At 48.2% G+C, this 27,050-nt stretch overlaps 1 protein-coding gene across 1 annotated transcript in view; it reads right to left on the reverse strand.

Annotated features, from left to right (window-relative positions):
• The window catches only part of Itgb5 (integrin subunit beta 5), a 115,774-nt gene that overhangs the window by 36,860 nt on the left and 51,864 nt on the right, over nucleotides 1-27,050 (reverse strand). Inside the window, 4 exon segments of the mRNA XM_028886359.2 lie at nucleotides 1,742-1,876; nucleotides 11,147-11,236; nucleotides 13,389-13,484; nucleotides 14,673-14,834. Of these exon segments, the coding sequence (XP_028742192.1) occupies nucleotides 1,742-1,876; nucleotides 11,147-11,236; nucleotides 13,389-13,484; nucleotides 14,673-14,834 (483 nt within the window).

The following is a 27,050-nucleotide window of genomic DNA, read 5'->3' on the forward strand; positions in this document are numbered from 1 at the left end:
CTCTAAGCCATCTCTCCAGCCCCCATTAAGCATTTTTATAATACATTTCCTTATTTTGGTGGAGTAAGGGATCTCATGGGGAGCACACCTGACCTGGTACATATGTGTAGGTCAGAAGATAATTTGCAGAGTGGATTCTCTCCTTCCACAACGTGAGCCCCAGGGACAGAATTCAAGTGGTCCATCGGGCTTAGCAACAAGCCTTTGACCCTCTGAGTCACCTCACTGGCCCTTAGCATGCCATTTTTTTTTTTTTTTTTTTAGAGTCTCACTGTATAGCTCAGAACTCATAGTGCACATGAGATCCTATCTTAAAATACAAACAAAACAAAAAGTACTATTAAACCACATTCCCTCTGTCCTATTAATACTCAAAACTAAATATAAGATACTAATTATAATTAACTAATTATCATAACTGCTGTAGAATATTATTTTAAGGGGTATTACTTTTGTCTATGTTGCATTTGTTTAACTCTGTGAAGCTGTGTTACTGTGCCTGTCTAAAACACCTGATGGTCTAATGAAGAACTAAATGGCCAATAGCAAGGCAGGAGAAAGGATAGGCGGGGCTGGCAGGCAGAGAGAATAAACAGAAGGAGAAATCTGGGAGAGAGGAAGAAGTAGCTGGAGAAGGAGGAAGATATCAGGGGCCAGCCACCTAGCTACACAGCAAGCCATGGAATAAGAAAGAAAAGGATACAAAAATAGAGAAAGGTAAAAGCCCAGAGGCAAGAGGTAGCCAGTATAATTTAAGTTAAGAAATGCTGGCAAGAAACAAGCCAAGCTAAGGCTGGGCATTTATAATTAAGAATAAGCCTCTGTGTGTGATTTATTTAGAGACTGAGTGGCAGGCCCCACAAAAGAACAAAAACAAACAAATATAACTTAGTTTTTTAAAACAACCTTATCTTCATTTTCTGTTTTATAAGATACACTGTTTGCTCCAGGTCTATGACCCTGCTCCATTTGATAAGCGGGTCTCCCAGTGGTAAATAAACACAAGCAGATAACATATGTCCTGAGCCTTGGTCAAACCATCCCTTATAGAAAGCATGCTTCCTCTAGGCAGGGAGAGTAAGAGGAGAAATTTAGGCTTGGAGAAGAAAGAAAAAGAAATGCCAGGAGATGCCAGGGGCCAGCCAGACACAGAGGAAGCAGGAAAGTAGGACATACAGAATGAAAGCAAGGTAAAAAGCCCTGAGGCAAAATGTAGACAAATAGAAAGAAGTTCAATTAAGTTAAAAGAACTAATGAGACAAGCCTGAGCTAAGGCTGAGCATTCATAATTAATAAGTCTCTGTGTCTTTATTTGGGAGCTGGTTGGAAGCCCAAAGAAAATTACAACTACAGAAAAGAGCCTAGAGTGTCCCAGCTACATGTATGGAGATATTCCCAGGTCTTCCTGAGGCAGGGAAAGCTGGCTTATTACTATGCTGGCTGGCATTAGCGCCCAGAAGATTCTAGACTCTTCCACCTGACTGCATCCCTGTCAAGCTAAAACAATAATGGGCAAAGCACCAAGGGCCCAGTGTCACTGAGGACCCTCAGGTGGCAGTGCACCGAGGGGTCTATGGACTGGGGCTGTCACACAAAATGCACAGCAGCCTTGGAAGGATGCTGAACGAGGAGGCAGAACACAAGCCTCCAGAGGACTCCAGGAAGCTACAACATTTATCAGAACCAGAGACTAATTACCCAGGGGAACAAGAACTCATATATAGTAGGGCTGAACACTTACCGTGTCCCCGATCTTCAGACCCTCGCACTTCCTCTGACCAGGGTAGGATACACCATCCTGGCAGGTGGCGGTGAAGAAGAGATTAAGGTCTTCCGGCTGATCCCAGACTGACAGCTCCACTTTAGACCGGATGCTCTGAACAAAGGGAGAAGAGGAAGCCTCAGTATTTAGTGACACACACCATCTTGGTTGACCTGGCTTGAGGCCTCCCTCTGTGAGCTTGGGATAGTTGATAATGGTCCATCTGTCAAATGATACTATCTTCCTCAAAAGGCTTTTGCTCTGTATCCTGTCTTCCTCTTCAGAACCACCTCTCATCCCCATCCTCGGCTTCAGGTACACAGTTACTGAAATCTAGCTATTTGCTCTGTAGGTTTGAGGCTTATATGTGCACACACAGGCATGCATGCATGCTCAGGACAGCAGCCCTTTGTTCAATGTCTCTTCTCCTGTCTTGCCCCAGGCTAGCTCCTTACTATCCTGCAAAGTTGGTTCATCAAGGACCCACCTGGCCTTTCTTCACACTCAAACTCATCCCTTACTAGGTGAAGCCATCCCATATGAGTCTGAAACTACATTATTAAAGAATCCATTCTTCTCTCCAGACTTCGAGTGCTTCTCAAGACATCGAGTGAAACAAAAACTAAGAAAAAAATGATATGTCAAAGCAGGAAGGAAGAAAGGAAGGAAGGAAGGAAGGAAGGAAGGAAGGAAGGAAGGAAGGAAGGAAAGAAAGAAAAAAACGAAAGAGAAAGCCTGAAAGTAATGTGTACTGGGAAGGTGGGGGAAAAACTGGGGTCTTCACACTGCTGGCTGGAGAGGAAGCTGGTGTAGGCTTTTGGAAGAACAATAGGTAATGTCTTCTAAAACTCAGGCTGATCTTAGTCCTGGCTTCCCCCAAGGATTATAGACAACAGAAATGTGCAGGTCACCGAGAGGCATGGGCAAGAATGTCTATAGCATTGTAAGAGCAAGAATCTGGAGACCAATCAAAAGCCTCCCAACAGTAGAATAGACTGAAGTAGACCTCAGTAGATCCACGAGGCAGAGCACCTACAATAGTGACGATGAATCAAACACAACTGTGTGGAACGGCCCGGAAGAGTATATTGTGACTGAAAAGAAGCCAGACACACTATATTTATTCTCTCATAGAGATATCCTGGTCCACGGAATATCATATATAATGGTGGCCCCCTGAGATTACGGGAGCTGGAACTGTCCCATCACTTGGTGCTGTTAATCTGTCTTCTGTATGTCCAGGGACACAGTGGTCACCATGGCGACGACTGCCCGCAGTGTTCAGTACGTGCCACCCTCACAGGTTTGTAGTCTAGGCGTGCAAGGCAACAGCAGATAGCTGAGACATGTGGTACATCACACCATCTAGGTTTACATGTGACATACTCTTTCTTTGCACAAGGCTGAACCTGCCTGAGGATGTGTCTCTCAAAATGCATCCTTGCTACTAAGTGACAAGCCATTGAGTGTGAAATTCAGCAACACACAGAACTAATGGCTACCCTTGGGGGACAGTGACAGAAGGAGGCCTACGAGGGACCTCCCCAGTGCTGGTAATGTTGCTCTGTGGCTGTGTTTTCTTCGCCTATTTTTGTTTCTGAAACAGGGTCTCGTTCCGTAGTCTAGGCTGGCCGTGAATTCTGTAATCCTCTTGCCTCGGGCTCCCAAGTGCTGAAATTACAGGCATGAGGCGACAAGGCGCAGCTGTGACCTGCCCTTTCACCTGGGTGTTAGGATACCCAGGTGTATTTAGTTTATATAAGGTTTATGGAATGCTTTATATGCCTCTAGGTTTTTAAAATCCGCCCGTAGCCAGTAGGAACCCCGCTATTGTTCTGCTAAATGATCACGCTGTTACACGGCCTTCTCCGTGTTCACGTTCATAGCTGTGAATAAGTGCTGAGCTCAAACTTGGCCAGGGCAGTTTCTTCTGCAGGGGGCAGCAGATGACACAGAGACTCATGACTGTTCAGGTGTTGAGAATTACTGACGGTGAGTGCTCAGCCCTGAAACGGATATGTGAATCACCCTTTCACCCCCTCAAGGCTCAGAGAACGTCACAGAAGAGGGAGCAGAAAGGATGTGAGAGCCAGAGGATGGGGAAGAGTGTTATGAAGTGTCTTCTGGACATCACACGGCCATTGCACTCAGGAACCCGAGGCAACTGTGGTTATCTGCACAAAACCACGCAGATCCTAATTCTGGACCGTGGAGGAGGGGTTCAGGAGATCCTACCCTTCACTGAGGAGCTTTTACAGGAGATGCTACGGGCTAGGGCCAAACAGAGAAAGACCAAAATACATTGTATACATGTATGAAATATCAAAGAATAAAAATATTATGAGTATACATATATACATGTGTGTATATACACACACACACATACATACACATACACACACACACACACACACACACACACACACACACACACATAAATTGCCCTTAAAAAAAATCTCTAAGTAATAGCCAAGTGTGATTGCCACACACCTTTAATCCCAGCATTTAGGAGAGAGTTAAGTGGATCTCTAAGAGCAGGAGCCAGCCTGGTCTCCACAGCATGTTCTAGGCCAGCCAGGGCTACACAATGAAACCCTGTCTCAAAAGTCTATGAAAGATGTTACTTTAGAAACCGAGGCCAAATGATGTAACTGGTTTTATTTAGAAGTCATATTTTATCAGACATTAAAAAAAAAAAAATCTGTTTGTAATACAGATACAGCAGGACTCACCCTGACAGACACAGAGCCAAGCTGCCCCAGGAAGAGCAGGCCAAAGTGCCGTTTGCTTTTGTGGGTTTCCCACCCCCCCTCACTCGCTAACTCCAGCATGTGGTGCTAAGCTTGAATACATGAAATATGCAGTTTGCCCAACACATTCACAGCTTGCTGAAAAAACTAGTCTTTCTCTGCAACAAACTGTCGAGACGTGCTTCTACAGCTCTAAAAATACGGTGCCTCTAGAAGCTGCTTCCTCTTCCAAGTGCCAATCCTTAATTGGCCACAGGTCACAAAAGTGCTACTCAACACACACCATCCTCTGCCACCGAATGCGATTAGTGACTTACAGATCTGCCTTCCCAGTGCACTGGGAACTCGGAAGGGCCGCTTACCCCTTCTCTCTCCAGGATGTAGCACAAGGTCTTGCTGAAGGGAGAAGGACGGGAAGTACCGATGTTTTTTTAACAAGGGTCATGTTCAGGGGCTTGGACCAAGTGAAGAGTAAATCTTGGAAGAAAAGGTAATAGGGATGGAGGAGAGGGTCTCTGCTTAAGAGTACTGGCTGCTCTTCCAGAGGAAGAGTCCCCCCAGCACCCACACTGGGTAGCTCAGACCTGCCTGTAACTCCAGCTCCAGGGAATCTGATCCCTCTTCTGACCTCCAAGGGCGCTGACATACGCATTCACGTGAGGATACCCACACACAATGGGGGAAAATGCACACACACACATGCGCTATATTTGTATTTATAAAGAAGCATGGAGAGGGGGTATGGAAAGATGGCTCAGTGGTTAAGGGCACTCCGCTCTTCCAGGTCAGGTCCAAAGCAGCTCCGGACAAATGGCTGCCTGCGGTGCCTACGGACATACCAAAGTGCATGCTGGTCTCCAGGCTTCCTCGGCATCAGAAATGCCTGCGGCTCTTCTCACCCCACCCACTAGCCTAACCGTCTCCAACTTCTCATTCCCATATAACCCTGACCTTTGGGCCATGTGCTTACTCATTCGGCTTCTCTCTAGGCCCCTCTCTGTCTTCCCCTCTCTCCCTCTCCTCTCCCCTGCTCCCATCTCCTCTCACAGCCTGGTCCAGTCTGCTGGCCATGTTCAGCCTACTACTTTCTCCCTCTGCTCTGGACTCCTCCAGATGCCTCTGGCTGTCCTCTCCCTCAAATCTACAATACAAACCTTCCCCTTAACCATACCATGGAGTGGCCATGTTGTCAGTTTATACATGTGGTGCTGAAATCCTCGGTTTCTACACAGAGGACCCAGGTTTGGTTCCCAGCACCCACATAGCACCTTACGGACATCTTTAATTCTAGTGTCAAGGGATCTGACACCCTCTTCTGTTCTCCAAGGGTACCAGGCATGCACATGGTATGCTGACTGACATACAAGTAGGCAAACACACACACACACACACACACACACACACACACACACACACACACACACACACTCTTAAAAATTTTAAAAAAACCTTTAAAACGAGGGAATGAGGGGGTTCTATGTTCTACATGGCCATCAGCTCCCCCAGCACATGCTCTGGCTGGCTGGGTTTCCCTCCTGCTTGCCACAGAGCCTCTGGGATCAGAACCTCCCTCACCATTACAGTTGGCAGGCATGGTGAAGTCTCAGCTCAGACCTCTCATTTATGGTAGCAAAAGCTGAGGCAAAACCTCCTCCCCACACCCCCCTCCAGTGGTCATTCTGATCCCATGTGGAGGCTTCTTTCTTCAGATTCCACCGACTTTGGAAAGTGTGAATCACCAGGTCGCCCGCCCCATGGCTGTGAGGGTCCGTCTCCCCAAAACACCACAAGCTCCTGCAGGGGAGGGCCGTTCAACGTCCTGTTGCCGTGTGCCATACAACGACGGCCACCATCAGCCTCTCAGGACGTATTTGTTGACGAAAAGAACCAAGTGCAACGCCTATCTGAGGAATCTGTTCACGTGCGGCCCATGAATCTACTCAATTGCTCCCAGCTCTGCCCCGGAAGAGGGTTTCTTACCCCCATCCCAGGAAAAGAAGAAGACAATGTCAAGAATGCCAGCCCTTTCGCGGCTATTCGGTTACACACCCGGTGCCAGGTTAGGTCACATCTGCAATTGCTTTAGGTCCGGCCAGCTGTGGGGGATGGGGGAGGCTGGCGCAGACTTTATGGCAACAACCAAAAGAGAAACATGTGCTCTCCGCTGGGGCAGAATCCACCACAGGCTCTGATGTCACCCTCCACGGCTACCCCAGTGGTCTGCCGCCCATCCTGCTCTCTCCCGCTTTAAAAGAGAGGCCCCTTGCCTTCCGTCCGAGTGCCTCTCTTTATAAGCAGGGGCACCTCTCCTGCTGCCCAGGGGATGTTTCCGTCCATACCTGGAACCAGGAAGCTGAGCCCTGGAAGGGAATCTCCCCTCGGCACTACCCTGGGCAAGATGACATGCTGCCAATCACTCTTGGGTAGACAGAGTAACAGAGTTAAATTGGCACAGCTAGAAAAAGGTTATACATCTAAGAGCTGACAGTTCCACACTGTGATAGACGAGTACCAGTCAGACTGGGCCAAAGACCACAACCATCTCATCTGGGACATACACGCTGACCAGAATCTTCCAGTGCCCCCCACGGATCCACCGCCAACACCCAAGGGAGCAATGCCAAGACCCACCCGCAGTCATGGTTGTGTGACTCATGAAATGCACCACACATCAAGGCAATGCCGACGACGGCAAGCAGAGCCAATACGCACAGCCATGGTGGACCCTGGCAGTGGCGGCGGGAAGGAATGGGAGGGAGGCTAGCCAGAGCTACTGAGAGTCTCTCCTCTGCCCAGAGCTCACCTCTTGCAAGAGAGGCCTGTGGGGAGATTCAGAGCCAGGAAAAGCACAGGAGCCCGAGGCCCAGCAGACCTTTCCACTGGCCAGGCAGGCAGTAGCAGGAAGATGGGTATCTGAAGTAAGAACACCCCTCTTTTCCTACTCCTTCATTTTTAGTCTTCCACATACGCTGCTGACAAGGGGGGGGGGATAAGACTCCCCCACCCTCACCCCTTACACATACAAAAGCAACTGTCCATGGATAGCACCTGGCCGGTCCCCTAATCCAACATGACTCTAATAATGTCCGTAGAGAGAGTGTCAGATCCCACAGGTTGTGGGCTCAGTAGCACAGGATCTGCCTCCCCCCCCTTCAGATGCCAGTTGCAAGTCACAGGTTGCCGCTTATCCTTATGACCAGCTGTAAGTGAGAGTTCCTACCATGGGCTCTGAGTTTAATAACTTCGTAGGATGCTCTCAAAGAATGCAGGACACCACCTTGCCGACGGTCACTGATAAATTAGTCAAGGAGTCAGATCAACGGAAGGGTGGAGGCGGCACATGGGGCAACGTGTTGCAGGAGTGGTGTGGAAGGAACTCTGATGCCTTTCCAAGTGTGCCAACCTCCAAACGCCTCCATGTGTTCACCAACTCAGTGCTGTGTACCCAGGCCTTTTGGGATTTGTATGGTAGCCTTATTATCTACATGAGCAAGACTACTTAAATTATTATCTACCGGCGGTCAACTCCATCTTGTCACATCCCTTCCAGGGAGGTCATGAGTGATACTTGAAGTTTCAAACTCTTCACTGCCTTGGTCTGGTCAATCATTGACTTGCCCCATCCTGAAGCTCTTCAGAGGGTCACTAGGAGTCGTCGCATTAAAGTAAAAGGTGCTCCCGTCACTTAGGGAAGGCAGAGAAGTCTCAGAAGCTTTGGGAGCAGGGCCAAAGACCGGAAGTTAGGACAGAAGGGTTTTAAAATTCTCTGCCAGCAACCAGGGCAGAGTCCAATACACCTGCTTCCTCTTAGGTAACACCACGTTCCCAACTGACAGACTGCAGCACACCCACAGCGTGGCTGCCACTTCGCCCCAGACGCCCGGCAGTTCCGGATGTCGGCATTCAATCTCCTACGATCGAGAAAAGTGGAACAGACACAGGAACTGCAGAGGGTCACAGCTTGGGGAGGGACAGGCACACTCAATACGTTGACAAGAGCGATAGTTTCACGGGTGTATGCATGCCCAAAACTTAGCAAATTGTTCTATTTAAATGTGAACGCCCCGGTATGTGCCCCTTACGCCTGCACAACACTTTAAGAACTTTCCCCACTGAATCTGAATACTTATTGATGGTGGTCTAGTAACTTCATATTTTTATGTGTTTTTTGTTTGTTGTTTGTTTGTTTTTGGTTTTTCAAGACAGGGTTTCTCTGTGTAGTTTCTGGTGCCTGTCCTGGAACTCGCTCTGTAGCCCAGGCTGGCCTCAAACTTGCAGAGATCCGCCTGTCTCTGCCTCCTGAGTGCTGGGATTAAAGGCGTGCGCCACCACCGCCAGGCCTGTAATTTCATTTTTTTAAAAGCTGAGTTTCCAATGTTTACTTCTAAGTCGTGTGCTTCATTTCTTAGCATGTTTTCCCAGAAGTCAGTTTAATTTAGAGAGCAAAGCAGTAATACCAAGCCTCCCCCCCCCCCCCCCCCCGCCACCCCGCCTCAGTTTCTCAGGGAAACTGTATTCATTCCAGTTTCTAACGTAGCCTAAAAATATTTCTCCCAACCCCAACTTCTAAGTGGCAGAATGGACGCCCCATTGCTCCCCTGGCTCCTTGACCACCAGGTCCCCAGATTTTCATTAATAAACCATTTTATATATACACAATAACTCCTGATCAGTCAAAATGCCACAAATTTCACAAAGAACACCCCTAAGCCATACATACACACAGGCCGCTCCAGTTAGGAGTCCTAGCGTGCACATGGAGGTTTACAACCCTCTGTAACTCCAATTTCAGGGGATCCAACACCCTCTTCTAGCCTCTGCAGGCACCAGATGCACATGAGCGACACACCCACACATGTAGGCAAAACTTACAAACATATGCTAAAAATAAATAAATCTTTAAAAAAAAAAACCACCCCCAAGCATTCAGGAGATCCCACCATACTTTGGTCAGAGTGGTCCCCCACACAAGCATGGACATATAAAATACTCAGCCACATGGGATACTGATAGACAATGTCTGTAATCCAGCAAACAACACCCAGCCCATTCTACAGAGCCATGGTTTTGGGGATGGAACCAGGGTACTCTACCACTGAGTTACACTGCCTGCCTCCTTTTTATTTATTTTTTTAAGACAAGGTTTTGCTGTTTAGCTGAGGGTAGCCTTGAATTCATAATCATCTTGCCTCAGCCATTCAAGTGCTGAGATGGAAGACATGCATACCACCACTGGCTATTGCCTTTTTTTTTTTTTTTTTTTTTAATCAAAGTCACAGGAGAAGAGGGGCAGGCCATCACCAGAAAATGCTCTGGTAGAGCCTTAGAGGTCTGTGGGATCTGGAGCTGGCTGAACATGGAAATCCTGGGAGATAGTTATTTCAGAGAAGCCCAGAAAGATGTCTTCACCTCACCTCACCTCACCTCACCTCACCTCACCTCACCTCACCTCACCTCACCAAGCCCAGATAAGGCCTCTCCTTAGTCTTCTGTAAAGACCTTGACTCCTCAGGAGAGGAGCTGTGGTCACCAGGTCATCAGAGAAGGAGCAGCGGCCTTCAGCCCTGTGGGGTCTCTAGCCTCTGACAGCCACAGAGGTGAATGCACGGGGCAGGGAGTCTGATTCCCATTTGATGGCATTAGTCAAGGGCCCTGAGCTGGAGACACAAGAGCCCATTCTCAAACCCCGTTTTCATATATTATTTTTCAGCATCTGCTGAGCCCCTGTAAATGAGCCTAACTGCTCCCTTGCTAAAAGTAACTAAAGTTTAAAAACCACTAAATGTGTATGTTAATTTGGAAACCTCGCCTCTCCAGCTCTGGGCTCTGAGGTGAGGATTTAAAGGCCAGAGCTAGAACCAGGCATGGTGGTGCACGCCTTTAATCCCAGCACTCAGGAGGCAGAAGCTGGCCTCGAACTCACAGAGCCCTGAATGTCTGGTCTACACAGTGAATTCAGAGATGGCCACGGTTACATAGAAAGACCTGTCTCAAAGGAATGTGTGTGAGCCGGGCGGCGGCGGCGGCGGCGGCGGCGGCGGCGGCGGCGGCTGGGCGGCGCACGCCTTTAGTCCCAGCACTCGGGAGGCAGAGCCAGGTGGATCTCTGTGAGTTCAAGGTTAGCCTGGTCTAAAAAGCGAGTTCCAGGACAGGCTCCAAAGTTACACAGAGAAACTCTGTCTCAAAAAACCAAAAAAAAAGGGTGAATGTGTGTGTGTGTGTGTGTGTGTGTGTGTGTGTGTATGTGTGTGTAGCATAAAAAAGAAATGAAGCCCACAGTGTAGAGGAAGGGAGGAGAACATTCTGGTGTGAGCAGGAAGTCACAAGAGAGATAAGATAAACTATGATTTGTGAGAACTGTAGAACTATGATTTGTCAAAACTGTAGAAGATGATGAGAAAGGATGAGGGGGAGAGGGGAAACCAGTCAGAAATCTTCCCTGATGCCCAAAGCTAAGTCTTTAGGACACAGAGACACTGAGTCCAGGCCCAGCCACACTTCAAACTCTAGGGGTCCCCAATAGAAGGAGTGGGAACAGAGCTAAGTCCCAATTCAAACCCATACCAGCTTCCAGGCCTCAGTGTTCCAGAAGGGTGGGATAGAGGGGGCAGTGGCCCCCAAGTCAGTGACTTACACTGTACGCATTGATAATCAGTTGGATAATATTTTTGGAGTCTCCATGCAGAATCTCCACAGTGGTGCCAGGTATCAGGGCTGTAAAATTCTTGAAAACAAAACAAAGAAAAGTAAGACCATTTTGCCTTCTGGGCTGGCTAATTTGATGTCCACTTGACACAGGCTAGAGTCATCAGAGAGGAGGGAGCCCCAGTTGAGAAAATGCCCCCATAAGACTGGACTGTAGGCAAGCTGTAGGGCATTTTCTTAATTAGTGATTGATGGGGACGGCCCAGCCGATTGTGGGTGGTGCCATCCCTGGGCTGGTGGTCCTGAGTTCTATAAGAAAGGAGGCTGAGCAAGCCATGGGGAGCAAGCCAGTAAGCAGCACCCCTCCATGACCTCTGCATCAGCTCCTGCCTCTAGGTTCCTGCCATTTGAGTTCCTGTCCTGACTTCCTTCTGTGATAGACTACGGATGTGAAAGCGTAACCCACATAAACCCTCTCCTCCACAGCTTGCTTTCGGTCACGGCGTTCCATCACAGCAATGGTAACCCTAACAAGACACCTTCCATCCTATCAGAGTCAACAGTGCACTATGAACAAGAGTAAGGGCCAGACTGTGTGCTCTGGCACTCTCCCACACCACAAGCTGGAGAAGGTGCCGTGGGAGAGGCAAGAAAAAGTGGTGTGAGTCCACTCAGTAGGCTGTGGAGGGGAGCGAAGGGCTGACAGTGAGTGAACCGTTCATCCCGGAACTCCTGATTCTCTCATCATCACTGCTAGTAAGCCCAGGCTCATTTTCAGATAACTCCGCCTGTTCTACAGGAGCACAGAGGACCACTTCCCCAAGTGTCTGAGGGACACCCTATCTTCTCAGTAGGGGCTAAGATACAAAGGGGGTCCTTCTAAGGGCCTTTGGATTCCCGTGTGTAGGTACTGGGACAAAGTCCTTTGCCCAGCACAACTCCTAAATGCTGTGCTGACAAGACAGAGTCCCCATCGTTCTCAGGGTGTACCGGTCTCCCCATTCTGGGGAAGGAGACTGAGGCCAAGCGGGATTTCTTTCCTTGTGAAACGATGCCCAATACAGCTCCTGCAACCAACCCTTCTAAAATGCTGTTTGTGCCGGGCGGTGGTGGCGCACGCCTTTAATCCCAGCACCTGGGAGGCAGAGGCAGGCGGATCTCTGTGAGTTCAAGGCCAGCCTGGTCTACAGAGTGAGCTCCAGGAAAGGCACAAAGCTACACTGAGAAACCCTGTCTCGAAAAAAAAAAAAATGCTGTTTGCAGTGAACAACCTTTAACCCATGCACGAACAAAATGTGTCTTCTCATTTCATCGTCTAAAATATAGACTCAGGTTCAAACAAGGTCCAGAATTCAGGAAGACATGGTAGTATTCATGACTGATAAGGCAGGAGCCTTTGAGACACAGTCGAACAAAAGTTCTTTGGGGAATAATTAAGGGATTCCTGACAACATTCCCCTCACAATATACAGGGCATCAGGGGTGAGCTGGGTTTATACTTAGCTCACATGAGCTCTTGCACAGCCACACGTGCACACCCACACCTGAGAGCATCCATGTAGGGGCCAGAGATTAGATTAAGTGTCCTCCTCTATTACTCTCCAAGGAGCTTTTGGGTGCAAAGTGCAGCTCGCTGTGATTGCCGGAATGTCGCCCAGGTGACAACTTGGGAAAAGAACAAGCCCATTGCTCTCTGCTCTCGGTCCCTGACTGCTTTTTGGGAGAGTCACTGTCCCAGGCCACTCCTGGCCTCCCACCCTCTGTAGGAAGGCATACAGCTGGAATACCAAGCTAGCCATACAGGCTGCCTAACGTCTCGGTTTCCTTTGCACAGAATTTCATTTCAAGTTTTCCTTCTCGACTGGAATAGGCCCCTGTGACGCCATCCGTCCTCTGAAAATACAGCTCAGACTATTTTCTAGGTACTTCTCTGAATTAAATTAGGTAACATAGTTTACACTCCTGGTGAAGACATTCATGGCCAGGTGAACGTTCTCGAGTCCCCTTAGTCTCATTATCTCCAAGCACAGCTAGAAAGGACTAGAGTGGCCTCCTCCGTTGACTCTGCCCACTCCCACTCTGATCTCCAACCAGCTTTAGGTCAGAATGAGTCCCGGACCAGGCCACCAGGCCCCTCCCACCCTCAGGAGTACCCTGTAGAGCATCCAGGCCCCTCCCGCCCTCAGGAGTACCTTGTAGAGCATCCAGGCCCCTCCCGCCCTCAGGAGTACCTTGTAGAGCATGTAGTGGTTCTTCGTCACCGCAAAGATGAGGTTAATGTTGTTCTCCGCCAGCTTCTCCCCAAGCAAGGCAAGCGACGGATAGTCCTAAGGCCAAGGCAAAAGAGTCAAGACCACAACAGTTCCAACCGGCTGTGACTCCTGCATGTGATCTGTGGGCATGCAGAATTTCTCCCTGAAAGCATCTTTCCCTTGGGTGCCCGTTGGGCCCAGTTCTCAATCAGCGGCTCCTGAACTAAGAGGTTACAGGGAGTGATGCTCATAAAAAGGCCCCTCTGGCGATCACTCCCAAAGTGTGAGTGTGAGGACTGGAGCATCTCTAGGTGTGATCTGTATCCCGCTTCATCCTTTCAGGAGGGATGGGGACCATTACAGCTCCAGGAAAATCAACCCCACCTCCCACCATCTACTGCCGGCACCTATTAACTTTCCTCCCTTCCTGTGGCTATTTCTTGCCTTGTTTTCCTTTTCCTGTGCCCAACAGTCAGGCCACCAATGCACGTAGGTCCTGCTCATGGCTCAGAACAGAGAGCGAAGACCACTGCTCTCTGGAATTGGGCAGTGATGCTGGGGAGCGGGGAAGGAGTGGGGGATCCAAGTGAGGAGGAAGGAAGGACAAGAGGCAGTTTAACGAGGTCCTTAAGGATTTTAAGAGCTAGTGGTGGGTACAGGGTTTGCCAATGGGTGAGGTCCTATAGTTACAGGCTCTTTCTCCAAACTCTCTCACTCCTGGATAAGATGGAAAGTTTGGATGGTCACCTTCTGAAGCTGGAGAAAATGGGCTTGTTCCAGAAAGAAAATTGGGAAGAACTCCTCTCTAGCCAGATATCAAAATGGATTTGAAAAAGAAGGTATACACTTCTTGAAGAGCCTGCATAATAAATGTGGCAAGATCTCCGTGATTGCTGGGGCTGGGTGTCCTCTAACTTCTTCTATCCTAGTTGAGACCTCTTCAGAAAAGCAGGCTCCACCTTGCCTTCAGACCACCTCTCCATGGGAACCACTTGGCTCCCAGGTCACCTCTTCCTCCAGTGAAATAGCTCCCGTTAGGTACTCAATGGTGCAAACAAAGACAACCAGCTACAGAAATCCCTGATGAGAATGAGTTAACAAGGAGGTTTTAAAACCTAGTCAGAAAAGACAAAATAATGAATAAAACTGGATTGCCAGGATGGAGCAGAACATCAGAGAGCCCTGAGGGCCAAAGAAGCTTTCAGGGAAAGGGTGGGCCATGGGATTACAAGGAGAGGTAAGGGGAGCCCTCCCTGTCCTCACCATCTGGTTGGATGCTGTGTATTCATTGGCTTCATTCAGGTGACACTGGCCATCGTGTGGTTGAACCAAGCCACCCAGTTTTCCATCCAGCGCGATGTGGGGCACGTCATCCGTTGTGAACACCAGCAAGTGTAGTGCATCTTTTCGCCAACCGATCTTCTCCTGAAAGAAGAGGGAGGGTGCTATAGCCTTCCTGTACAAACCCTGCTCCGACATCAGATGAGAAATCTCCAAGCTCGGCCCACATAGGCCCATGGTGCCTAGACACCCATTCCAGCATCATCCTCTTCCCTCTGACTTCATCCAAAGGCTACATCTCTGGAAGATTCCCTGTCAGGCTCCAGAATAAGTTTGTCCCCACCCCAATGCCTTCCTCACACACATTGGCTGAGACTGTATAAGATGATGCTTAAACACTTCAGGCCCTGTTGGATCAGAGTGAAGCACCCGAATGGTCAAGAGATGACTCGGCCTGTTGAGGATCTGGTAAGAACCGCCATCTTTCCTGGTAGCTGTGAACTCTCCAGGTTTTCCTGAAATCACTTCAATGCCCAAAGTGCATCCGATGTGCTATTTCTCCCTTACTGTTTCACCACAGGGGATTATCTAGTCTGCAGACTGAGGCTCAGCTAAACACAGTGCACAGCAAGGGGAGGGCTCCATACTGCTCATATATGGCCACTATAGCCATAACATTACACACAAAGACTCGGGAATTATCAGGAACTGATGGTCACCCTTTTACTATCGGCAAAAGGGCATCCCAAAATGTATTGGTGACTATAGGGAGGATTTAAACTCTGCCGAGAGTTAGCTAGGCTACATACTAGATATGGAACTCATGGAGGTGGGATTCATCGACCTCAAAGGTGAGAAGCAATTGTCTTTCAATGGTAGATGAGGGGCTGGGTACCACCCTCTCTCACTCATCATCATCTGAACAGCTATGATGCTGTCTTACTCGCTTCAAAAGCAGCATGGGCACAAGAAAAACATATCACAAGATTAAACAAAACAAGGAAGAGGAGAAGAAGAAAAGAGATTCAACAGAGAGCCAGAGGAGATGGAAGGCCTGGAGATCTGTGGTGGACAAGAGTGGTCACCTACTGAGGAGTCAGTTTTGTAGCCAGAGAACTTTTGTCCAACAAGCAGCCACTCATCTCTTGTTGTGTGCCGATCCCTTGGAAGGTCCCTGATCTACAAAAGCTTATTCTGGCTCTTTAAGATACTCTGTTTAGATGAAAACAGCAGCTTACTATGAGGGTATTAATGAATGCAAACACTAGGTTAATGGAACCTGAGGAGGAGGAGGGAGACAAGAGGATGACTATGATGATGATAAGAAGAAGGACAGGATGATGATGATGTTGGGGAGGATGAGGAGGAGAAGAGGACGATGATGATGGGGAGGAAGATAAGAGGATGATGAAGATGATGGAAAAGAGGAGGACAAGAGGAGGAGGAGGAGGAGGAGGAGGAGGAGGAGGGCTGACGTGGAGAAAGGCCTTCCCAATGCAGATGAAACCCAAGCTGCTCTGGAAAGATGAGGGAGAACCCTTCAAGGAAATGGAAAGAAGAGATAGGGAGGGAGGTGGGAGAAAGGGAAACAGGCTTTCTAGGCGTTGGCAGAGAGACAGGAAAAGAGCACAGCAGAGAGACCCCCCCCCCATGCTGGGGAGCTGGAGCCCCTCACAGCTCTACCAGGACAAGTTAATCGTGGGATAGGAGCTGGGATGAGGCTTTTCTTGGTGGGACAGGAAGAAGCCATAGAGAAGCTGCCAGGATTCTGCGAGGTTCTGATTCCTGCTCTGCTAGTTTTCACCTTCTAAATGTGTATGTATACACTTAAAAAGAGTGACTACCACGCTACATAAATTATCCCTCAATAAGCCAGACTTTGAAAAGAATCACCAACTTTAAGAAATATTTATCTGTCAACTCAGCCATTCTATTTCACAAGACTCTACCCATAAAAGTACCATGAAATTATGCATAACCAGAAAGACACAGATATCCTAGGGTATGGGAATAGGGAGTAAACTGATAGTCCCTCCCTCCACGCTAGAAATTATGTTCATAAAAAGTCTGAAATTACGTGCAAACAGTGACAGCGGAAACAAAGAAGCAGATATTTGTGGTGGGATTATAAACTGTGTAAGAAACATAGAATTCTATTTTAAAAGAAGAGGAGATATTGAAAAAAAAATGCCATAATGTGTTTGGAGTCGGATTTTGGGTAATCTTTTCTTCTCCTTCCCATTATTTTTCAAACTATAAGCAATACGTTTGCAAGACTGATCTTTGAATGCTGTTATTTGCTTGTTCTGGCTCCTTTTTTCTCTGACAGCTTCTCTGTGGAGACAGACAGATTGGGGGGGGTTAGGTTAGCAAGGAGACAGACAACACAGAACTTGAATGCTTTAAGATGGGCATTTGACAACTGTTGCTGCTTCTAGTTACCTGTGTAACCCTGACCAATTTATTTGTCACCTCAAAAGCTTTTTTTCCCCTTGTCTGTGTAACAGGCAGGATACTTCCCTTTTACTGAACACATCCATGATTCCATTAACCCTTGCTATAATGCCTGTGAGGCTGGCCAGACGTCATCATCCCATAGTTGAGCAAATGGATAAACTGACCAGTTCACTCTACCATCAAGACAGACTGAGATGGCCCCTGTCTCACCCACAAAGCTAAGTCACCCAATCATACAGGGAGAGGAAGCTGTGTGCACACAGTGAAGGAGATTAACTCAGAAAAGAGCCCAGTACCGCAGCATTTAATCTATGACTGCTAGATCCAAAACTCAACGTTTGCTGGAAAGAAAGCATCTGGAGTAGGCACCACTCCACGAATAACAATCAATAAGTCTATTTCCTTTTATATGGGCTCCTGATCACTAACGGTGTCAACAGCCTTGGCCCAGAGGTCAGGTCACAGGAATGGGTCAGAACACAGATGACTTACCCACCCAGGCTGTCAGCTTGCAGATTTCACATGATGACTGAGGAGTATTTCTATTCAAAATAAATTGCCTGCTGTCTGGTTGCCCATAGGGTTGTTTTACAAAGACTTTTATAAAGAATTATGATTTATATTCCACATTTAAGACAAGGAACAATGCTGGGCAGAGGGATTTTACTCATTGTAAAGGAAGTCACTTAACTATGATACAGAGCATCCAAGTGAGCCAAAGTCCAGTATCTTTCGAAGAGACAAATCTAAGTCAAGTCTCCACCTTACTCCAACTGTGAGCCCTGTGGGAGTCTCTCATTTTTCTCAGCCCTTGGAGAATGGAACTGAGCCTGCTTGGCATGGCTGTTGCTGGGTCTTTCTACACAGTTATGTGCTTGGCACACAAAGGAAACTAATGAGACTCAAAATTACTATTCAAGGGACAGGATTAACCAGTTTACATCCCTCCTCTTTTACTACTTGGTAATAAGGCCACATAACTGTTACAGAGACTATTATTTCATAGCAAAGGGTTAAAAAATCCTGCATCAACTAAGAATCTGCTGCATGCATGCTAAAATGGGCAAAGTTAAGTTGGTTGTGTGGCATACACCTGTAATCCCAGCACTTAGGGTGCTGAGGCAGGATCATGAGTCTCAGGCCAGCCTGGGCTAAATGAATGTGAGATCATTCTGAACTACATGGTGAGACTCTGCATAGTAGTTTAAGACAGAAATGTGGCCAGAGGCTCGGGTATTTGAACCCTGGGTCCCTATTTGGTGGTACTATTTGGAGAGGTTCTAGAACTCTGAGGAGGTGCAGCCCTCCTAGAAGAAGCACATTACAGGGGGAAGGCTTTGAGGGTGTTTAAACTTCTCCCCACTTTCAGGTCACTCTCAGCTTCCTGGGCGACAAGATGTGAACACTCAGCTTCCTATTTTGGCTGCCTGCTGCCACGCCTCCCTGGCCACAACGGACTGTCTCTCTCTCTCTCTTTCTCTGGAACTGTAAGCCAACGTCAACTCTTCTATAGGTTGCCTTTAGTCATGGTGTTCTGCCACAGTGACAGAAAAGCAACCAATACATCTGGTCCCAAAACAAACAAAAGACCACAAATGCTGACGAAAATCTGTAGAAACCAGACTCCTCACAAAACTGACGTTGGAATTATAAAACGTTACAGATAATTTGGAAAAGCACTGATAAGTTTCTTAACAAATTAAATATGGTAAGACCAGCTAACCCACTCCAGGTATAAGCCCAAAAGAAATAGAAGCCTATGTCCATTAGGAAAAAAAAAAAAAAAAAAAAAGGTAAGGAACGCCAACATCCATAGGGCTTCCTGGGAATAGACAAAAACTAGAAATAACCCAACTCCATCAGCAGGTGAATAAAAGATAAGATAGGTAACTCTGCAACACTAAGCCACGAAGGGAATGAGTAGATCTATTTACCAGCGAGGAGGAATCTCGGAATAATGGTACGGAGTCTAACAGGCTAGGCTAATGTAATATATGGTATATATAAAATGTATGGTATATATAGTAATGTATGGTATATATAAAATTTTAGCAACTAGATCTTATGTGCAGCTGATTTGTGGTTGCCTAGGGGGGATTCAGGAAAGAGAAAGGATGGGGTCACAAACTCACAGGTATAGATGACATGTTCATTAGCTTATTGACTCTGCTGGGGGCCATGCCTGCCAAAGCACCCACGTGGAGGGCAGAGGACAACTTGTGGGAGTCTCTCTTTCCACCATTTAAGTGAGGCCTCAGATCAAACTCAGGCGGTCAGGCTCGGTGGCAAACATCTTTACTGGATGAACTATCTCACCAGCCTGATGTTATCTTAGATTTGACGATGGTTTCTTGAGTATATATGCATGTCTTTTTTTTTTTTTTCAAATGGGGCCAGGTATGGTGGAACATATGTGTAATCCTAGCACTCAGGAGGCTGAGGCAGGAGGATTCCAAGTTTGAAGTCAGTCTGGGGTACCTGTATGAGACTGTTTCAAAAACAAAATAGAAAGTGTGCTAGACTATATACTTTCAATGTATGGTTTATGTATGTTAACTATACTTCAACATAGTTATTTCAAAATATATAATATAAAATAAAAAGTATTTTAAAAGAGAGATAATTTTAAAGAAGGCCTGTTTTGCTCAGAGTGTAGTTTATATACACCGCATTCCAAGGACATGCCAATGGCCGGGCGTGGACTAGGAATGTCACACATCAACACTTTTCCTTGGCGTCCACGGCATGCTTGCAGCTAGGTGCTGGTAGATCTGGGTCCAGCCCCACATCTGCTTCATCTTACCCGTGAGACCTTGAGCGAGGCACTGAATTTTTGACAATAGCAGATTGCTCATCTATAAAGGAAAGATAATAACTACTGATAAAACACAGCTGTCGAAAGGATTAAACAAAAGGTCACAGGGGCACCCAGCCCTGTACCTGCAATGTGGTAAATAGGCAGTAATTGGTACTCATTGCCAGCCACCACTATTTCCACGGAGCCAAAAACTCCCACCTGTGTTTCTAACACAGAAGTCCACGTCCCCCCAACCCACCCCCCCACCCCCGTCTCTTCAAGAGTTGAGCACGGCACATGATGTTTATCTCCTTTTTGCTTATTTACATTTCCTCATTTTTATGTTGAATGTTTTCTTTATTAAAAAGATTGTCTAAAGGGTCTGCCTTGTAGCTAAACCTTTCTGTATGTCTGAGTAAAATCAACATGTAAACAAAACTGATGTCATTAAACAGATCGAGGTCAGCCCTCGGATGAAAATGTCAAGGGTGGGCGGAGCGGAAGCGCACTGGACTCCGGCAAGAAACCCGGCACCTGGCCAGGACTGCGGTTCGCTTGGCTTCTGTTAGTTAGATCTGTATCTCATCCACGGCCGGCCCTCTTTTCAATTTTCAACCTCTCAGTCCACATTCAATTTAGGTGACCTTTTTTGTCACTGAGAGACAAGCAACAGGACTCCTCCTCACCTGTCTCTACAATGTGCCGCAGCCCCAGAAGGATGCTGTTCAGCCAGTATCCTCTTCCCTGTCCTAAACCTCAAGCTTCCTGCCCTCTGCTCTGATCTCACTGTCCCCAAGGAAGGCGGGCTCCTCCCTCCTTGAGAAAACACAGCCCGGTAAATCCCACCCTCTCTGGAAAATGTCCCATCAGTCAGTCCTTCCCTAGTTCCTTCCCACGTGCTTAAAAATATACTCGTAGCCCAGTGATCATAACCCTTCCGTGACCCCCCACTTCTCCACTGGCCTCTCATGCCTCATCTCTCTTAAATATTGCCTCTGTTTCCTCACTCAGTTCCCCATAATCTGACCTCTCTCAGGCGTCCATAAAAAGGAGAAGTAGGGATTGAGAGTTGGGGACCAGCCCTTCCCAGTCTAAGAAAATAAACAAAAGCTGGCTACGCCCCAAGGCGCAGACAGACTTTGCTGGCTTATTCATCTCCAACAGCTGGCCCCAGAGAGCCCGAGGTCTGGGAGAAAAGCCTGGGGAGCAGGGGGCTTGGTTTCTGTATTTTGAGGACACGGGTCTCCAGCCTGCGGGGCAATCTGGTTTCTTGAGGACGGAAGGAGTCACTCAGTGGTTACAATGTCTGACAAAGGAAAGCGGTCCCTCAAACAACGGAGAGTAGCTTCTACCCTCCTGTTCCTAGCTCTCCTCAGGGACACCCCCCCCCAGCCCCCAACAGTAAAATAGCTGCACAGGCAACCAGTGGGAGGCGTGGAGAGATTTGCTAGACACCAGTTCAAAGCCAGCTGCGCTTAGCAAATAAAATTAGTGTGTCTGGGAGAGGTCATGGTCATGGTGGCCAGTCAGAGCTTAGAAGGTGAGCTGGTGAGATCTGTAGAAGGCAAGTTCACGTCAGCTAGTGCAGGTCCAAACCACCAGGGAGTGACGGTGTAGAGAAGTCACTTCGAGGCTAGGGATGTTGCTCAGCGGCAGAGCACCAGCCTAGCACACATGTGGCCCTGGGTTCAATCTAAAGTACTGAAGAGGGGTAGGGAGAAAGGAAGGAGGGGAGGAAGAGGGAAGGGAACTGAGGGAAAAACACAGTCTCTTTTTTTTGGGGGGGGGGAGTGTGTTTTTTAGAGACAGGGTCTCAGTATATGTAACCCTGGCTGTCCTAGAACTCAGTATGTAGACCAGGCTGGCTTCGAACTCACAGAGATCAGCCTGCATCTGCCTCCTGAGTGCTAGGATTAAAGGTGTGTCCCACTACACTTGAGGGAAAACAGTTTCTATGGGCTGGGGAAACAGTTCAGCGGTAGAGCGCATGCCTAATAGGCCCAGGCCCTGGGTTCAATTCCAAGTACAAAGCAAACAAATACAACAGTTAAGACAGCATATGCCCAAGGCTCTCCAGGCCCATTTTGTAATACGTTATTTACATACGGGGGCCACACGGAGCACGGCAAGTCAGAGGGGCAGACTCAAGGGTGTGTATTTACTGAAATACATAAAGAACCCCAGCGAGTCTCGGCCAGCCTCTCTCTGCTGTAGGAATCTCTTCTCTGGCATGTGCCAATGGGCTCAGAGCCCACACCCACTCACTGCCTCATCAGGCAGCTGCTCTGGCACCGAGCAGCAACCCTTGTTAGAAATTCTTCCCTATTAGAAACCCTGGGACTGACTGCAAGCGGCTTCCCCATGGCTACTCATGCGTCCTCTCCAGCTAGAAGGACTCTTCCCCCTCTCTATGACAGGTGAAGTCAGTTAGCACACTTGTCACAGTATCTCCCCTCAGAGGACACTGTCTCCAGGTTCAGCGCCATCCACCCACCCATCTCTGCTCTCTATCAACATTTTAAAAAAAGAATTTTTATTTTACATGTATGTGTATCTGCCTGAAGGTATGCATGTGTACCTCATGCATGCAGTACCCGCATAGGTCAGAAGAGGGAGTCAGACACCCTGGAACTAGCGTTACAGACAGCTGTGAGCTTCCATGTGGGCCAGGAGCTGGACCTGGGTCCTCTCCGAGGGCAGGAAGCTTTTAACCCCTGGGCCATCTCTGTGGCCCCTCTATACATTTGAAACACCAGAGGCCGTCCACTGGATGTGTTATGACCCACACAGAGGAAAAGAAGGCTGGGACAGAGGCCTGCAGACCTTTGATTGGGCCCTGAGTACATGACCTATGTCAGATGCATCTTCCAATGGGCTCACAGTAAACCCAAGGCTCCCCAGATCCATTCTGTAATACTTATCTACACATGGGGACCACACAGAGAATGGCAAGTCAGAGGGGCAGACTCAAGGATGTCCTGTGGAGAATTTGGAGAGGGACTGGGAATCTGATAGAAGGCCATGTGCCTCCTGTCTTAGGAAGCAGGTGGGGGTGCCTGCCTCTGTGATGATATACTGTGTACCCTAATAAACTTGCTGAAAGATCAGAGAAGCAGAACAAGCTGCAGCCAACCTCACCTCGCCAACTCCTCAGTCAATCCCATTTCCTCAGCCTGAAAGCCTCTGAGTCGTCACCCAAAAGGGTCTCAGCAGAACTGCCAGAGTTCCTGTCTCCTCATGCCTTATATACCTTTCTCTGCCCAGCCATCACTTCCTGGGATTAAAGGTTTGTGTGCTTCCCAGTACTGGGATTAAAGATGTGTGCCACCACTGCCTAGCTCTGTTTCCAGTGTGGCCTTGAACTTACAGAGATCCAGATGGACTTCTGCCTCCTGACTGATGGGTTTAAGGGTGTGTGCCACCACTGCCTGACCTCTATATTTAATCTAGTGGCTGGCTCTGTCCTCTGATCCTCAAGCAAGTTTATTAGGGTACACAATATATCACAACCCACCTCTATGCTGGTTAGCTCACTGCCCTGGTTCACAACACAACACTCTCTATGGAAAGCTGCTCAAATGTGGTCCCAGAACAGAGAGGCCCGTCAGCTTCAGTGAGGGCAGAATTACCCAGCTTTCCGATCTCAAGATTATTCCTCCAACCATGAAGAGGTCCTTAAGCCGGAAGTCAATACTGACCCATAGCCCTAGCTATCACTTTAGAATCATGCTCCCCAAACTTCCCCTCTGCTAAAAAAAGATTCACTCCGCAAATGGCAGTGTCTGACCATGGCTAGGAACAGAAGTGGTGGGTCTGAGGCATCTTCAAAACTGGGGCAAGTAAGGAAAGAACTCAAAGCATCCCCCAATTTACAGACAGGGAAGCTGAGGACCAGCTCCATCAGTTTGCTGACCTTAGGACCACCCAGTGGAAATCCCAAGCACTGTCAGTCACAGGCCAACTGTGTCTGATAAAAAGGAAAGTGGTGGGTCTGAGGCATCTTCAAAACTGGGGCAAGTAAGGAAAGAACTCAAAGCATCCCCCAATTTACAGACAGGGAAGCTGAGGACCAGCTCCATCAGTTTGCTGACCTTAGGACCACCCAGTGGAAATCCCAAGCACTGTCAGTCACAGGCCAACTGTGTCTGATAAAAAGGAAAGTCGTAGCTCCACAGAGAAGCAGCAGTGAAGCCATCTTAGTTGCCCCACAGGATTGTGGGTAATCACAACGGTGCCTTAGGCCAGGACTGTGATCTCTTTGGAAGCTCAACCCTCCCATTTCTCTGTGCTTGTGTGATTTCAAAGACAGCACAGGTTCTAATGTCAAGGTTAAGTACATTTAAGGCATGCACAAGGATCCATCCTCCGGCTCCGACATTTCTACCTATGGAAATTTAGGGACCTTATTCAACTTTATTAGGCTTGTCCCCATGGGAGACAGTACAACCACTTTCAAAGGAAAAAGTAATATAAACCTGTGGAACTTGGTGCAGTCTGGGGCAAGTAAAAGGCCCAAGTCAGCCTTTGGGGAGGAAGGCTGTCATTCACCGTTGGGTCCTAAGAGGCCATTTGTCCAGCTGCACCTTAGACAGTTGTTCTCAAAGTGTCTTCCAAGTAGAGTTAACGTCACAGAGGCAGATCTGAGGCCACCTCAGCCTCGAACCCCTCATGGTACCTCCTGTGCGCACAGTAAGTACTCAATAGACTTTCAGATTATCAATGGAACACTGTATATTTCCAGAAGGGGCTGAGAGGAAGAGGGAACAGGTGCTGGGGGGGGGAGGGGGAGGGAGGGAGGGAGGGAGGGAGGGAGGGAAGAGAGGGGTTGACCTGTTTGGACAGTGACAGATTCCACAGCAGATCCAAACTTGAGGACCAAAGAGTCTTAATTCCAACATGGCCCGCGGGGAAATCAAGCTTTCATTATGGGATCGGCTTCCCGAATGACCAACCACACTGACATTCGGGCTTGTTTCCATCACTCTGTAGCAATAAACATGCTCTCCTTAGGAGTTTGTTTTTCCTGCTTCTAACCATACTTTGCAATGAAATATACTTGAGGAAGAAAATCTGCTCTGTGGTTACATGTCATGAGGCCACAGTGTAGAATTTCTTTCCCTGGGGAAAGGAGCTGCCTGTGACTCAGGGTCTAAACATTCACCTCAAGTCCAACCACCCCCCCCCCAAAGAGCACAGTAGGGTGTCTCTGGTGCAGGGTGGGAGCAGGGTGGGAGCAGGGCTGAAGCGAGGCTGAAGGCACTGTAGAATGTAGAACGTTGAGCCCCACAGATTTTCCATTTGGGGGATCAAGGATACAGCTCAGTGGTAGCTCCCTTGCCTGAGCAATCAAGACCCTTGGTTTGATTTCCAGCACTACATAAAATAAATGAATAAAGTGTTTGTTTTTGTAGAAGAAATACCAATAGGCAAATATCAATGATAGAGAGATAGCAATAATTTCATATGGGTCAGTGGAATGCTTTTATATATAGGATGTTTAATTTACCCTCAATTAGATTCCCCAACTCAAATAAAATAGTAGCTGGGCATGGTGGTACATGCCTTTAATGCCAGCGCTTGGGCTGTGAGTTAAGAGATCAGCCTGATCTACATAGTGAGGTTCAGGTCAGCCTGGTCTATACATAGTGAGTTCCAGGCCAACTAGGGAAACCTATCTTTAAAACAACAACAACAACAAAAACCACCACACACACACACACACACACACCCCTGAGAATAGGGGCCTTCTCTCAGTTTCTTTACTTTTTTCTCCACCAGAATGGCTACTGAGTTGAAAGTATTGTCAATACACAGTACTAACAGCTCCACTTCAGAAGGCAGGTGTTTCACACTAGGAATGCCATGGAGTCAGCAGAGCATGGTGGGAAGGTGGATGAACGAAGATCTGGCTATTTCTGAGTTTCCTTCAGAGGCACAGAGGCCCCTCTGAGCACAAAGCATTGTTCCCTCACCAAATGTGTGCCAAATACCTAGCCTGTGCACCAGACATGGCAATGAAAACACCTTTAGTGTCTCAAAGAGGAGACATCCCATTCAAGCAATGACCAATAAAATAAAATGGATAACTGGGATAGCAGTGACCAAGTACTCGGCAATGGGAGACCCTGGCCCAGTGAGGGTGATCCATCAGGGAGTACACCCTGACGCACAAACAATGAAACTGATGTTTGCAATACCAGCAAACCAGATTGGATGTGTAAAGAAAAGGAAAGCAGTTTAAAGGGCTGGGAGATCACTCAGCATGCTGCAAATCCAAGGTTCAACTTCCAGCCTTCAGGTTCTGAACCACCCCCAACACATTCTCCCATTCTCCCATTCTCCCATTCTCCCATTCTCCCATTCTCCCATTCTCTCTCTCTCTCTCTCTCTCTCTCTCTCTCTCTCTCTCTCTCTCTCTCTCTCTCTCATGTTTCAGGAAAGCAGGTTCAGGGAGGGATGGTATTCGAGCATGGGACTTTGGTGTGGGGAAGCTACCCTGCACGATATTGTAGTGGGAAGGCGGCAGTTACTCATTTGTTAAAATCTATAGACTGTACCACAAACACCGGGACGGAACCCTAGTGTAAAAGGCACTGTGGGGTAGTGTGTCATCGACGGCTCAGGGGCTGGAACAACCGCTCCGTATCCATGTGGGCTATGGCGGTGCAGGAGGCTGGGGCTGGGGTGGAAACAGCTTGGCGCAATGAATTCTAGTAAGAAGGAAATGAAAGAGAGCGAGGAGAGCTGGGGAGGGTCGTGAAGCAAAGGCAGCAGCAGTGTCAGGTAAGGGACTCCAGGCGCTGTGGTTGGAGGGCAGAGGTCATGGGGAGGCCGAGGAAACTGACATGCATACTGGCCATTATAGAAGTAAAGCCTCGGGGACCCACGCGGCTGCCTGGACTTTTCCCCTAGCTGCCTGTCCCTGCCAGGGTCAGTTGAGGGGAGCTGCCAGCATGTGGAGGTGCCTTCCAGGACAGGCCAGGGAGGCAGGCACGCAGCTGGTTTATAGAGAGGGTAATGCAGCTGGTTTATGTGGAGGGTGAGCCCTGGCCAGTGCTGTTGGTAATGCTGCGCTCTTTCCCGCCCCTTGTGTGAGAATGCCCAGC

The sequence above is a fragment of the Peromyscus leucopus genome, chromosome 12, assembly GCF_004664715.2.
Source record: "Peromyscus leucopus breed LL Stock chromosome 12, UCI_PerLeu_2.1, whole genome shotgun sequence".
Classification (NCBI taxonomy): domain Eukaryota; kingdom Metazoa; phylum Chordata; class Mammalia; order Rodentia; family Cricetidae; genus Peromyscus; species Peromyscus leucopus.